This window comes from Canis lupus, chromosome 23, assembly GCF_011100685.1.
Source record: "Canis lupus familiaris isolate Mischka breed German Shepherd chromosome 23, alternate assembly UU_Cfam_GSD_1.0, whole genome shotgun sequence".
Lineage (NCBI taxonomy): Eukaryota > Metazoa > Chordata > Mammalia > Carnivora > Canidae > Canis > Canis lupus.
This window is the reverse complement of record NC_049244.1, coordinates 39,742,744-39,756,096: the sequence shown is the minus strand read 5'-3', so window position 1 is coordinate 39,756,096 and position 13,353 is coordinate 39,742,744. Positions and strand designations below refer to the sequence as shown.

The window sequence follows — 13,353 nt, the reverse complement described above, 5'->3', positions numbered from 1 at the left end:
GTAATCTTAACAAAGCAGAATTACTGTTTTGTGTCCTCTGTTTATGAGTTCTCATGAGATGTGAGCTTCTTTACAACTTCTTCCTCACACCTTTATGATCAACTCAAGTCTCACTTCAATCTCCCTTCTCTCTCTGGAGACAGGGTTGGCTTCCCTCATAGCCAGACTTCTCAGAGGAGTTGGGTATGTTGCCTGTCTTAATTTCCTCATTTTTCATAGGCTTTTCAACACTCCCTAATCTCACTTTAGCTCCCACACTCCTAATGACATTAAATAAAATGGCCTGTTGGCAACATTCAACTCTATCAATGCCCTTCTTCTTGAAACACTTTCTTCTCTTAACTTCTGTGACACTCTACTCTACTAGATTTCCATTCACGTCTCTGACTGATCCTTGGTATCCTCCACTGCTTCATCATCTTTGCTTCATCTTCAAATGCTGGATCTAGGCCTCCATCATGAGCCCTCTTCCACTTTATGTTCTCTTCTGACTTTCATGGGTACCTAAGGCTGAAATAACATACAACACACTATGTCTGCACTTAAATCTGTGTCCTGAGCCAATCCTTTACTGAGATCCAAATCTGTATACCAGTCTCACCAGCTGCTCAATCTCAACATTTCTTATTTTTTTTATCTCAACATTTCTAAAGTTGAACTTGTGATCTCTTCCATAAAATAAAAATCCCCCTTTAGTATTCCCCAACTGGAGAAGTGTGCACATGTGCAGTCTTTACTTCTCTCCATAGGATTTAGACACGATATTAATAAAATAATAAATTATAAATTAGCTATTAAATACCTGGTTCCCCCAATAAAATGTAAACTCCCTTGGGAGGAATTATATCTTTGAGTAGTTTTTTGTTTTATGAATGAGTCAATGGGCAAATTAGTGAATGCATGAGTGAATGAATAAATGAATTTGGCTAGAAGACCTTCCCAACCCCATCCAGCCCAGCATTAAGAAATTATTAATTTTCTGATAGAAATAGAGAATAGATTGGTGTTTGCCAGGGGGAGAGAGGGAGGATGAGAGATGTGAATGAAGATGATCAAAAGGTACAAACTTCCAGTTAGGAGATGAGTAAGTTTGGGGGATGTAATGCACAGCATGATGACTATAGTTGATAATACTCTATTGAATATTTGAAAGTTGCTAAAAGAGTAGATCTTAAAAGTTCTCTCCACACACAAAATATTATAACTGGGAGGTGATAGGTATGTTATCTAACTTTTTGGGTAATCGTTTTGCAATATATTCATTGTATATCATGACATTGTATACCTTACACACAGTTATATGTCAACTGTGTTTCAATAAAGCTCAAAATAAAAAAGAATTTATGAATTCTCCAGTGGGGTACTGCTCTTGAATGCATGCTTCAGAAAAAAAAAAAGAAATGTGAGATATATACTATTAATAAAGTCTGAACAAATAAATAGGGAAAGATATTTATCTAAAGGAAAATGTTTGGGTACAGAAATTAGAACTCTAGATGTAGATTATAACCTTCATATTGCTTCCAGAGCCTGTTGGTTTGGGATTTTCCCACTTCAGAGTGAACTTCACATAGTGGCCTATTTCACAGGCAGGGATGTGGTTTTTCCAACAGTTAAGGGAACTGGTCCACACAGCTGTATCTACAAACTGACAACTCCCTTAACTTATCCCTAGCAATTAAAAAGAAACTTGCCTTTTTAGTAAATCTATTCATTACTTGATTAAAACTATTTTTTTATAAGAAGATATTTTTTCTTTAAAATACTGATAGAGATTAAGATGGCATACTTAAAAATCATCCAAGCAAATAAACCTTCTGGAATTTTTTTTCTTTTTTTGTGAGTTTTTATTGAAATTGTAATTAGTTAATATCCAGTGTAATATTAGCTTCAGGTGTACAATATAGTGATTCAACACTTTAATACAACATCCTTTGTTCATCACAAGTGCCCTCTTTTATACCCATCATCTATGTAACCCATGACCCCACCCACCTTTCCTCTGGTAATCGTCAGTTTGTTCTCTATAGCTGAGAGTTGTCTTCTAGGTTTGCCTCTATCTTCTCTTTTCTATGTTTCAAGTTTTTATTTAAATTCTAGTTAGTTAACATATAATGTAATATAGGTTTTGGGAGTAGAATTTAGTGATTCATAACTTAAGTATAACACCCAATGCTTATCACAAATGCCCTCTTTAATACCCATCACACATTTAACCCATCTCTCACCCACCTCCTTCCATTCACCCCCCCACACACACAGTGGAATATTACTCAGCCAGTAAAATGAGCGATATCTTGCCATTTGCAATGAATGTTGTGGATGGAGCTAGAGTGTATTATGCTAAGTGAAGTAAGTCAGAGAAAGACAAATACCATATGATTTCACTCATATGTGGAATTTAAGAAACAAAACAGATGAACACAGGGGAAGGAAGGGAAAAAAAGAGGGAGGCACACTACAGAAGAAGACTATTAACTATATGGAACTTTTTTCACAAGTCTTTAGGTGTGGAAATTTAATAGTGTAAAATATCCTCATGAAATTTAAAAATGAGTTCTCATGTCATAAACACTCAATAAAGTGAGTGTGTAGAGTATTGTATTGGGCATTTCCCCAAATTCTCTTTTACCCAAAGCTTTCTATTAGCATCAATGACATGATTGCCATCCTGTAATACTCTACTTTTTGAGAGCAGGTAATGGATTTCTACTTTTAGGTCCTCCATAGCACAAGCACTTTGCTTTTCAAAGAGTAGAACTAAGTGGATATTTGTTAAAATCAATGTTATCAACAAATATGGTTTTTATGAGGTAGTTCTGCTTCTGCCCATCCCTATAACCCAGCCTGTCACTAAACACAGACTGACCCCTGGGGGACTTTTTATTCAGGTCTATCATCTTCACAGCATTGCACGCATTGGACTTCACCAGATTCTCTATCTCCATCAAGCCATATCCCTCCCAGAGCCTTCTGAAACACTTTCTGTGAAGTGCTAATAGAATGTACCCTATGAGAATATGGTAGTTGCTAATGGTTTCATTTTATTAGCTTCCCAATTAATATAGTTATAACTAGTTTTTATTAATAATAATGTAGCAACAATGACAATAGTTACCATTTATAAAGGAGGGTGTGGTACATGGTATATGCACACTAATCATTGGAGTATTATAATTGCCAATGATGATGACCATTGTTATTAGTATTGAGCTTGTACTGGACTGGACTTTTTTTTCTCCTTTTTTTAGTATTATCTCAAGTAAGCTATGGAATGATAGGTACTTTATGTCCAGGAGTTGATTTGAAGAAAATAAACAAATCATGTGTGTAGGTGTGTGTGTGTGTGTGTGTGTACATTCATGTGTGTTTCTCCTGATTTCAAAGCAATTAAAAAGCTTTATAGAGTTGGTGGTTAATGATGTAGGCTTAGCATCCAGCTCCCTGGGTTCAAATCCAGCTAACTTTTGTGACCTTAGGCAAGTTATTTAACCTGAGTCATAATTTTCTCATTTGAAAAAGGAATGATTATAGCCCCTAACTCAGAATTTTGAGGATTAAGTGACACAGTAAAAGTCTATTGTGTTACATAATAGCATTCACTAATGTATGTTATTTGGTTTTAGTATTATCAATTTTTTAAAAAGAACTAGAAGAATAAAGAAAAGCAAAAAAGAAAAGTTGTCACATTTAATTCCTTTAACCATTATTAACTTTCTAGACTATATACTTTTCATCTTTTCCTGTTTGTATGTATGCCTAAGTATGTTCAATTTTTATAAAATTAGAAATTATTTACCACTTAATAATTTGCTTTACCAATTTACTTTTTCTGTGTCTAACATAAAGTCTTGTATATAGCAGTATCAATTGCATATGAGCCCATTTATATGTGTTTTGTAATTTATTCACTGGATATTTAGATTTCTTTGACTTTTTTCACTCTTACAAACAACAGAAATCTGATGTAACCTGAATATACATGTTTTCGTATATGTTTGATTAACTTTTGGCATAAATTTGTAGGCAACCATTTAATAAGCTATAGAATATTTAAAAATTAATACTTTCATTAAGACTTTAATTTCATTTACATCAATAGTATATGAGGCTTTTAGTTTCTATATAATATTGCCAAGCCTGGGTAGTATATATGCATGTATTTTTTATTTTACCCAATGTAATGGCTTCTGTGCAATATGGGAAAAGTCATTTTAATTCTGAGCCTAGGTTCCCAACCTGTAAGATTAACTAATGGGTATAAAATTCAGAAATATAGTCACAGGTCATAAAGTTTATATTGATTCCAGAGCCTGTAAATGCTCAATATTTGAATGTAGCTCGAATGGGAAAGGACTGTGGTGAAGTTGAGTTAACACCAGAAGATAATTTTTATTGCTATTTGCTAAAATGTATGCTTCCTAAGAGCGGGGATCTTTGTTTTATTCACTGATGTATCTTAAGCACCTAGCATGGAGCCTGACACATTGTAGGGGTTAAATAATAAATGTCTATTAAATGAACATATAAACTGAATGAAGCTGCCCTACACCTATCAAGAGGCTGCATGACCTGATTGAGGCCTCTGGTACTTGCGTGTTCCCAATAACCGTCGCTGTGTCCCGTGACGTAGGCTTTCTCAGATGTGTTAACACCTTCAGCCTAATTAAGATTTAGCCTCCCCAGTATAGTCCACACTCTTCACAGTAATGTTGCCCACCTACTCAAACCCACTATGTCTTAATAATTATAACTCAGAGGCTTGTATTATTTCCAAGTTCTTAAGGATACTCCATTGTTGTGCCTTTGTACAACCCAGGACAACCACCTAACAGGATAGTGGTGATTATATTATATGGGATAATATATAATGTAAAATATATAACTGTTCATCTAGGCAATATTATGTGGTAGTTAAATACCACATAGGTATTTAACTGGGCTCAGGAGCCAGTTCTCCACAGTTCAAATCTGGATTTTGCAACTTAATAACTGTGTAATCTTGAACAAGTTACCTGATGGCATTGTGTTCAGTTTTCCAATCTGTAAAGTGCAAATAGTACCTTCCTCATAGGATTAATGTGTGGATTAAATCCATTAAAGTTTGTGAAGAAATATAAAAAGTAAGTAAATATTACCTATTTTGATAAATATTATTAGCAATAATAATAACCTCATTGAGACTGTACTCTGTGCCAGAAACCAAATGTATATTATCTCAGGAAATCCTTAAAATAATTCTATGGGTTATTATTATTATCACTATTTCATTAGTAAGGATATTGAGGCTCAGAAAATGTTATTAACATCCTAAAACCATATAGCTGGTGAGTTGTAGAACCTAGATTAAATGCAGATGTCTCCAAAATATTTTCTCATGGAGAAAAAGTTTTTAACAGAATCTGAAACATCTGCATTCTTATTAACATTATAATTTCTAATATCTCTTTTCTACCCTTTTTAGCCATGCTCACAACCTTAGAACATTTTTTAAGAAGTTAACTTTCAAAGCATGTAAATATTTAAACCCCCATCTATTGATCTGAGGATCTACAATTTCTAAGGACTCTTAGAGTCACTTACAGTGATTTTACTTTGGTCCTGTTCAGAAATCTCTGTATATCCTCTACTAGGATTTTGACAAAAATCAGTCCGTTAAATAAATACAATTTAAAAGCTATAGGGTGGCAAATAATGACCAAGACAGACAAATGGTGTTCCATGATGTGAGCTTGGTAAGCTTATAATCTCATGAAAAGAATAGCTATCCTTGCAAGATTAAAACATAAACCTTTCAGGATTCATTTTCAACAGTGTATTGAAGTTATAGGGCTCTAACCTGCCAGTGATTCTGTACCCAATGTGGCAGTGTCTTGACACTAGCATTAGTATATATTGTAAAGTAACTGGTTGGCTGGGTGTGCTGTGTGTGACCAATATCTTTCTCATCGGAATGACAGACTTGAAATTTGAACACTTTTCAGGCATGCAACCACACAAAACAATAAAACCTGAAAAGCAACCCATTAACAGATGCTAACCTGGCTGCTATATTTGTGGACATAATTTGCTATGACATATTTGACAGATTATTTTATATCCTTGAGATTTATTTATAATCATTGAAATATTCTATAAAATGTTCTGTTACTTTTTGCTAGATGATTGAGTTGGAATATTTGGTAAAAGTGTCTTTCATCGTCAAGAGTTTAGATAATGTACTGAGAGCCAGCATGGCCATGAATCGGCAGAGTGGTGGTAATTTATGCATGATGCTTATTCAGGAAGCACATTAGGATGTTAGCTATGATAGCATGGGTTTGCACAAGATTCAACTTGATGTTTGAGGATCTTATTTTTCTCTTTAACAGGTTAATTATGTATGGCTTTGTGAAAGCTATGGTATATGCTGGCCAGTTGAAAAATGGAGACTTCCATTTCACTGACTGCTTGTTTTTTGGTTCACTGATGTCTGCTACAGATCCAGGTAATTGCTCAGATAGTATTTTTTTTTTTTATTTAAGAATCAAACATTTAAATTAAATGTTTCTCTAAAGACTATCATCTGTGTCCACATCATAATAATTCCTTATTTCTCTTCACTTGCAATTGACACATAGATTAGTGACTAAAAAAGGAAAGGAAAGAAATAGGTGAATATTCTAATGGCTTTCAAAAAATGGATCTGAAAGCAATTTCAGTAGTGGGAATTTCAGAATTTAAAATTCATTATAGCTTATTTTTCTAGGATGTATAGCTGTTTTGAGCTGAATGTCTTAGTTTTTTCTCCAACGTCTTCTTTCAAAAGTGATCTATTGAATTAAATGGTAAAACAATACTTTCGAAAAGATTGTTTACTATGGAAATTTTCAAACACATGAAGAGTAAGGGGAATAATAAAAAGAATTGTCATATACCCTTCAGCAATTACCAAATATGGCCAATTTTTTTGTCTATACCCCCCTACACTCCTTTTATCATGACTGGATTAAAGTAAATCTCAAACAGTATATCATTTTATTTGTAAATATTTTGAAAAATGAGCACTGACATTATGAAACCTAAAAATACTTATAATTATTCTTTAATATTACCAAAGAGCTATTATCTGTTCAAATATCCCCAATTGTCTTTTTTATCATTATCATTATTAGTTTGTGTAATAGTTTGTACAAATGGGGGCAAATAAGGTTACATTTTACAATTGATTAATATGATTATTGAGTCTCTTTTAATTTATATGTTCCTCCTCCGTCTTCTATTTTTCTCAGTTATTTGGGGAAAAATAGGCAGTTTGTTTCATGGTTGAACTGAATATGGCTCCTTAAGATGTTCCTCTATACCATATATTTCTTGTAAAACTGATGGTTAAATCTAGAGATTTAAGGAGATTCATGTTCTTTTTGGGAAAAATTACTTTATAGATGGCGCCATGAGTTTCTATAGCAAAACATCACATAGTGATTAGTGACTTAGCTGTCAACCTGACTCATCACACTATTTTAGTTTCTCCAACAAAAACCACCAGAACACACCTGTAGCTAAACAAGATGTGTTTATTACATGTTATGATGAGAGATAATGAACCCCAGAGGAAATACTGGGACCTTTCAGAGGGTGTTAGAAAGGACTTATTATAGGCTTGAGCTTATGTTTGATGATTTTAGGGAAGGTTTAAGGAATTGGAGCTTTGCTCTGGAAAAGATGCTATCAGGAAGTGGCAGTGATTGGGCATTTTATTAAGTCTTATGCAGAATGAGGGAAGACTGGATTGAGCCTAAAGTTAAAATTGGTAAAGAAGTAGTGAACTCTTAAAATAGCCAGAATAGGGGGATATTTGGTCAATTTTGTGGTTTGGACAACGTTCATTATTTCTGTTGAAACATATTATGCAGTAGTCTTGTTTTTGTCTTTTTAAAAAATATATATTTTTTTAATTTATTTGACAGAGAGAGAGCAACAGAGACAGAGACAGAGAGATAGAGAGAGAGAGAGAGAACACAAGCAGGGGGGAGAGGCAGGCAGAGGGAGAGGGAGAAGCAGGCTCCCTGTGGAGCCTGGGATCATAACCTGAGCTGAAGGGAGACAGACACTTAACTGACTTAGCCACCTAGGCACCCCTTTGTCTCTCTGTTTTTGTTTTTTTTTTGGTTTTTTTTTTTGAGATTTATTTATTTGACAGAGAAAGAGAAAGAGCTCGGGGAGAAGGCAGAAGGAGAGAGAGAGAAACTCTCAAGCAGACTCCCGACTAAGTGTGGAGCCCAATGTGGGGCTTGATCCCACGACCCTGAGATCATGACCTGAGCCAAAATCAAAAGTCAGATGCTTAACCAACTGAGCCACCCAGATACTCGTTTTTGTCTTGATCTATCATAGTCACAGAGTGACCTTGTCTGATACTGTTCTGTGAAATTATCTGTGTATGCAGAACGCCAAGGTTCAGATAATAATACTAGGTCAGCCCCCAAATGTCAGGGGCTGTTTTGTCTGTCTTGGATAGCCTCTGACCAGTGGTATTGGCACCATGTGTTTGCTTGTTGTAAATGCAGAGTCCCAGGCTCAACTCCAGATTTACCGAATTGGATTCTAGAATTTAAAAGGGAAGCATTACCTTTTAGAATTCTCCATTTTAGCTAATGATTTTAGTATGTATTAATGGCTACTGCTTAGTTAGCCCAGTATTAATTAAGGGTTACAAGCTAGTAGTATGCTAATTCTAGCTGATGTTTATATTTATTGGCCAGTGCTCTCATATAAATAACTATTTAAGTACCCCATAATGTCATTTGAACAAAAAAGCAGGATAAATGATTGATTCTTTCCCTTTATTTACCAATTTTCAAAATAATGAGTTGTTTCCTTGGCATCCTCCACATATGATCAAGGATATTTTTCTTTTTTAAAGTATTATTTCAATACATGGATTTTAACATGGCTGACATGTTTCTATCTACTGCTGTCATTATTCTTTTTGATGTTCAGAATACTCCAACATGATAACTGAGAACTTCTTCAGGTTTCTTCTATTTCCTTTTGTCATGACCCCATGGGTCTTTCATAGCTTTTTTGTCGTTGGGTAAGACTAGATGTTCCAACTTTAATTTGTGTGTTTCCTGCACCCTTACTTAGAACCAGTCATTTCTCCCAGAAGCCTTAGTTCTTTATAAGAAGGAAATTTATTTGGAGACCAAAATTTGGGAATTAGGGGTTTTCATTGGTACTGGATTGGTCATTGTTTCTAGATATTTTTATTTGTTTTAAAGGAGAAATAATATCAAAAATGTATATTAATATTTTCAGCTCAAATTTAAGATTACAGAAATTTTACTTAAATGCCTTAAATTTTTATTTTATTTTTTCTTCTGCCTACTTTTCTTCTTCCTATCACATATATAATTTCTTATTTCCTTAAAATAAATATTTTCAAAATTATAATATGCATATTATTATTTAAAAATATGATTATTGAAAACGCTTAAGATTTCATTGTGGTTCTTTTTAACCTTTGGATATATCTAACTGGGATGAACAGTTAAAAATTACTGTTCTAAGAGCTCTTGAAATAATTCCTCTGTGGATTGTATATTGTGAATATACAATAATGTTCATTTGTTTCATTTTGTTTTTAACTTTTATTTTAGAATTAAATAGCTACAGAAGTCCAAAATGAAAATCAAGAACCAAATAAGAGACATTGAGCTTCTATCCCTGTCCCCTCTACCCTAACTTTCCAACCATTTTGGTTGGTTTTTCTTAAAAAACTTCTACTTAAAACTTCTACTTTTAATCTAAGTCAATACACAAACATAAACATACTCTCCTAAATGCTACTGTACACGTTTCCTCACTTGATTCTTCTTTAACAATATTTTAGAGAATAGTCCATAGCAATATGTAAAGCTCTCTCTCTCCTTGTTTTTTAGAACTCCTTTGTACTCCATGGATTATTCAACCAGTTATCTGTTGACAGACATTTACTTTTCTTCTTGTCCTTTGCAATTATGAATGGCGTTGCAACTATTAACACTAAAATAAATACCTTTCCACATTTTTACAGTGTTTTAGAACTGGGATAGATTTATAGAAACAAATTAGGAGGTAAATGCATTTGTAATTTTCCTAGATGCCGAATTCTTCTCCATAAAGTTTGTGTGATTTTGCATTTATACCAGCAACATATACCTATTCTTTACAGCTTTTCCAATGCAGAATTCTATCACAGTTTTGGATTTTTACTTATATAGTTGGTGAGGATTTATGTCTCCATCTGGTTTGACTTAATACTTCTCTTATTATGAGTAAGGTTAAATATGTGTTCATACGTTTAAGAGACATGTGCTTTTATTTTTTTCTGAAAATGAACCATTTATAAGATGGATTTGCTCTAGTAGGGTTGTTAATTTTTATTTTTCAAGTTTTAGAGGACTTTAACATATTAGAGATATTAACCTTTTGTCTATAATAGAAGTTATAAATATTTTTCCAAGTTTTTTTATCTGTTTTTTTGGTTTATGCTATGAAAAAGGAAAAATAATTTTTTAATGCATGATGTTGACTCATTTCCTGGAAGAAGATGAAATAAAAGTAGGAAAAAAAGAAATAAAAGTAGGTCTCAGATTAAGAACTCACGGTGTAGATTAGAGGACCAGGGCCCCAGAGTCATGTAGAGGTACAGACTGCTCCATCTTCAGGGTTAGAGATGACTCAACTCCCAGGTCATTGCTGGAAGATCTCATGCTACACTCTCACAGCTCCAGGGAAATGTAGAAGTTCCATGGTAGCGGTGGGAAGCATGAACTCAAAATGAGATATTTTCAACCTATTAGTGATTTCTAGTTATGTAGGGTTAGTCTTTTCTGCCCATATATTGACATTTTGCTTTTAATGGTCAGGTCCCATTTCATGTCACCTTTGCACAAATCTGCATGTTAAAAAGCATTGTATCCAGAGTTTCTCCATCCTAGTGCCAAAGGCCAAGTTTGTTGAATCCTACTGAGTGATTCAGTCAGCTCCAAGCACAATTGTATTTTGTTAAAGCTTTAATTCTTCTGTGGCTGGTGATATCCCTGAGGTTATGTTTACATGACACAGGAAAATTGATTGAAATAGAAAAATAAATCCAACTTGGTAAGATGGGTATTTATCTGCATTGTGTCAAACAATTGGGCTGACTAAACTTAAAAAAACAAACAAAACAACAACAACAACAAAAAAAAAAACAGAATTGACTCATAGCCATGAAGAGAATCCTGGGAACCAAATCTACTTTCTAAGTCTGGCACAGACAATCTGTGCAACTTTGGGCACCATTTAGCCTTTCTAGATTTTATGCGTTCTTGGAAGTGGAAGATATTTGATCTCATTTCTCCCAACCCTTTCATTTTACAGATGAAGAAACTGACTTTTCATCTGTAAAATGAAAAGTTTTGACTAGAGCCCTTTCCAGCTGTAACATTCCCTGTTTCTTATTTCTATAAGCTTGGTTTTCATTTTAAAACAAGCTTTTGTTTTAAAGTACGTTAAAAATCAACCCAAAGCCCCTCCACTCAGGCATTCTTGGGTTCCAACACTGATTCAGCAAATGTTAGAGAAGATCTTATGTAGTAGAGACCCACATGTGAACAGGAAAAAGCTTTCTTCTTTTACTGGGAGCTAATTGTTATATTAAAACACGCTGAACCTACTCTGCAATTTAAGATCTTCAACAGCCTTAAAACACCTAGTTAATCTTACCCCACAATTATTCATTTATTGTCTAAATTATTGTGACTCACTAATTTATGAAAGAAAACCTGTGCTCCCCAGGTCTGACTTTTCTTGGCCTTCTTTAAATTAATTCTTTCTCATTTAGCCTTAGCTAAATCTTAGCTAGGTGTTATTAACTATTCATATTTTTCGTTTATAGACACATATTTAGACTTAAACCTAATTCTTCTTGCATGTTTGACTCTCCTCAGCCAATTTTCAGTTTACCTCCAGTTAGGATGATTTGACTATTATTTAATTGATTTAATTTCCTCTTGTCCTCACTGACAAAGATCCTACTGATGATGTAAAGGTCAGCAACAGCACTTAACAGAAAGTGGATGATTAAAGGCAGAGCCCCCAAAGAGATCATGTATGGTAAATGGCAGGATTAGGAGAGGAGAGAAGTACTTAGACGGCTTAGTCAATGAGTCTGCTCAAGAAAAAAGAAAAGACAAACAATATGGCAACAACTAGAAATGTTGCTTTGGTTAATATTCTTCAATTTACAAATGATTAAAGCCCGTAAGGGAACCCTCTGACCTTATACTATCCTCCTGTCTCTTTCATCATTGACTTGGCTCCCAGTTTGGTAAATTTGACTACCCAAGATAGTGGATTTTTATTGATAAGTCTGAAATGTCCCTTTATATATGGGCTAGGTGAGATTGAGAGGTCCTTAAGGTGTACAAAGACATTTGGGAGTCCTGGTGTACCCAACACATCAATAATGTTGCTGCCTCAGCACATTTGCATTTGTTGTTTCTCCCTCCTTGCCTTCTTCAGGTATTTGCCCAAATGTTACCTCAGAGACCTTCCCTAACCATCCTATCAAAAATTGTACCCTGTCTCCTCTGCTACACAGTCACACTAAAATCGTGATGCAGCCCTTCCCTTTTCCTTGCCTTACATTCTTGTACAGCACTAATCACTATTGATCTACTATTTATTTCCTTATTTTTTGTCCCCTATGAAGAAGTTTTTTTTGTTTTCCCCCACTTTTCACTCTTATATTTTTAGTATCTAGAACAACAGATTCTTAATAAATACATATTAAATTAATAAATTAATACATTTGTGAAAGAAACTGCTGGAGTAAAGTGTGAAGCTTGAAAGGGGATCTTTTCTCAAATAGAATGTGAAGCACTTAGTATTCCAGATCATTCTTAGAGATTTGGAGTCTCATGACCCCAGGAGGGACAGTGACTCAAGATGAGGGTAGAACTCATGCACATGGCTGAACTTCCAACTGAGTGGCAGTGCTGGTTTCTGTCCTCCAAAAAGGATACGTTCAACTAAAACACAAATACATGTCTTTCTTTGTGTCTGGCCATGCAGCCAATATTTTTTCCCCATGTTTACCAGTTGGTCATTGGTTTAAAATTTTCTAGAGCACCAAGCCATAGATTGTAGAGCTGCAAAAGCAGTTATAATAGTGTGGGAGTTTTTTGTTGTGTTTTTTTTTTTGGGGGGGGGGGGGCTTGTTGTTGCTGTTTTTTAGTTTGGAAGATGTTCAAAATAGGAGCTTCCTTTAGGAAAAGGAAAAACTCAGCACATTACATTAAGTATTAATCATTCAGAAGATGCCAGAAACCCATCCTGGTATTT

At 34.4% G+C, this 13,353-nt stretch overlaps 1 protein-coding gene across 3 annotated transcripts in view; it reads left to right on the top strand.

Moving 5' to 3' along the window:
* Positions 1-13,353, top strand: part of SLC9A9 (solute carrier family 9 member A9) — a 538,349-nt gene that overhangs the window by 132,737 nt on the left and 392,259 nt on the right. For all 3 annotated transcript variants that reach the window (XM_038571125.1, XM_038571123.1, XM_038571124.1), the window contains exon 5: positions 6,372-6,487. In XM_038571125.1, the coding sequence (XP_038427053.1) occupies positions 6,372-6,487 (116 nt within the window). The remainder of the gene's footprint in view (positions 1-6,371; positions 6,488-13,353) is intronic.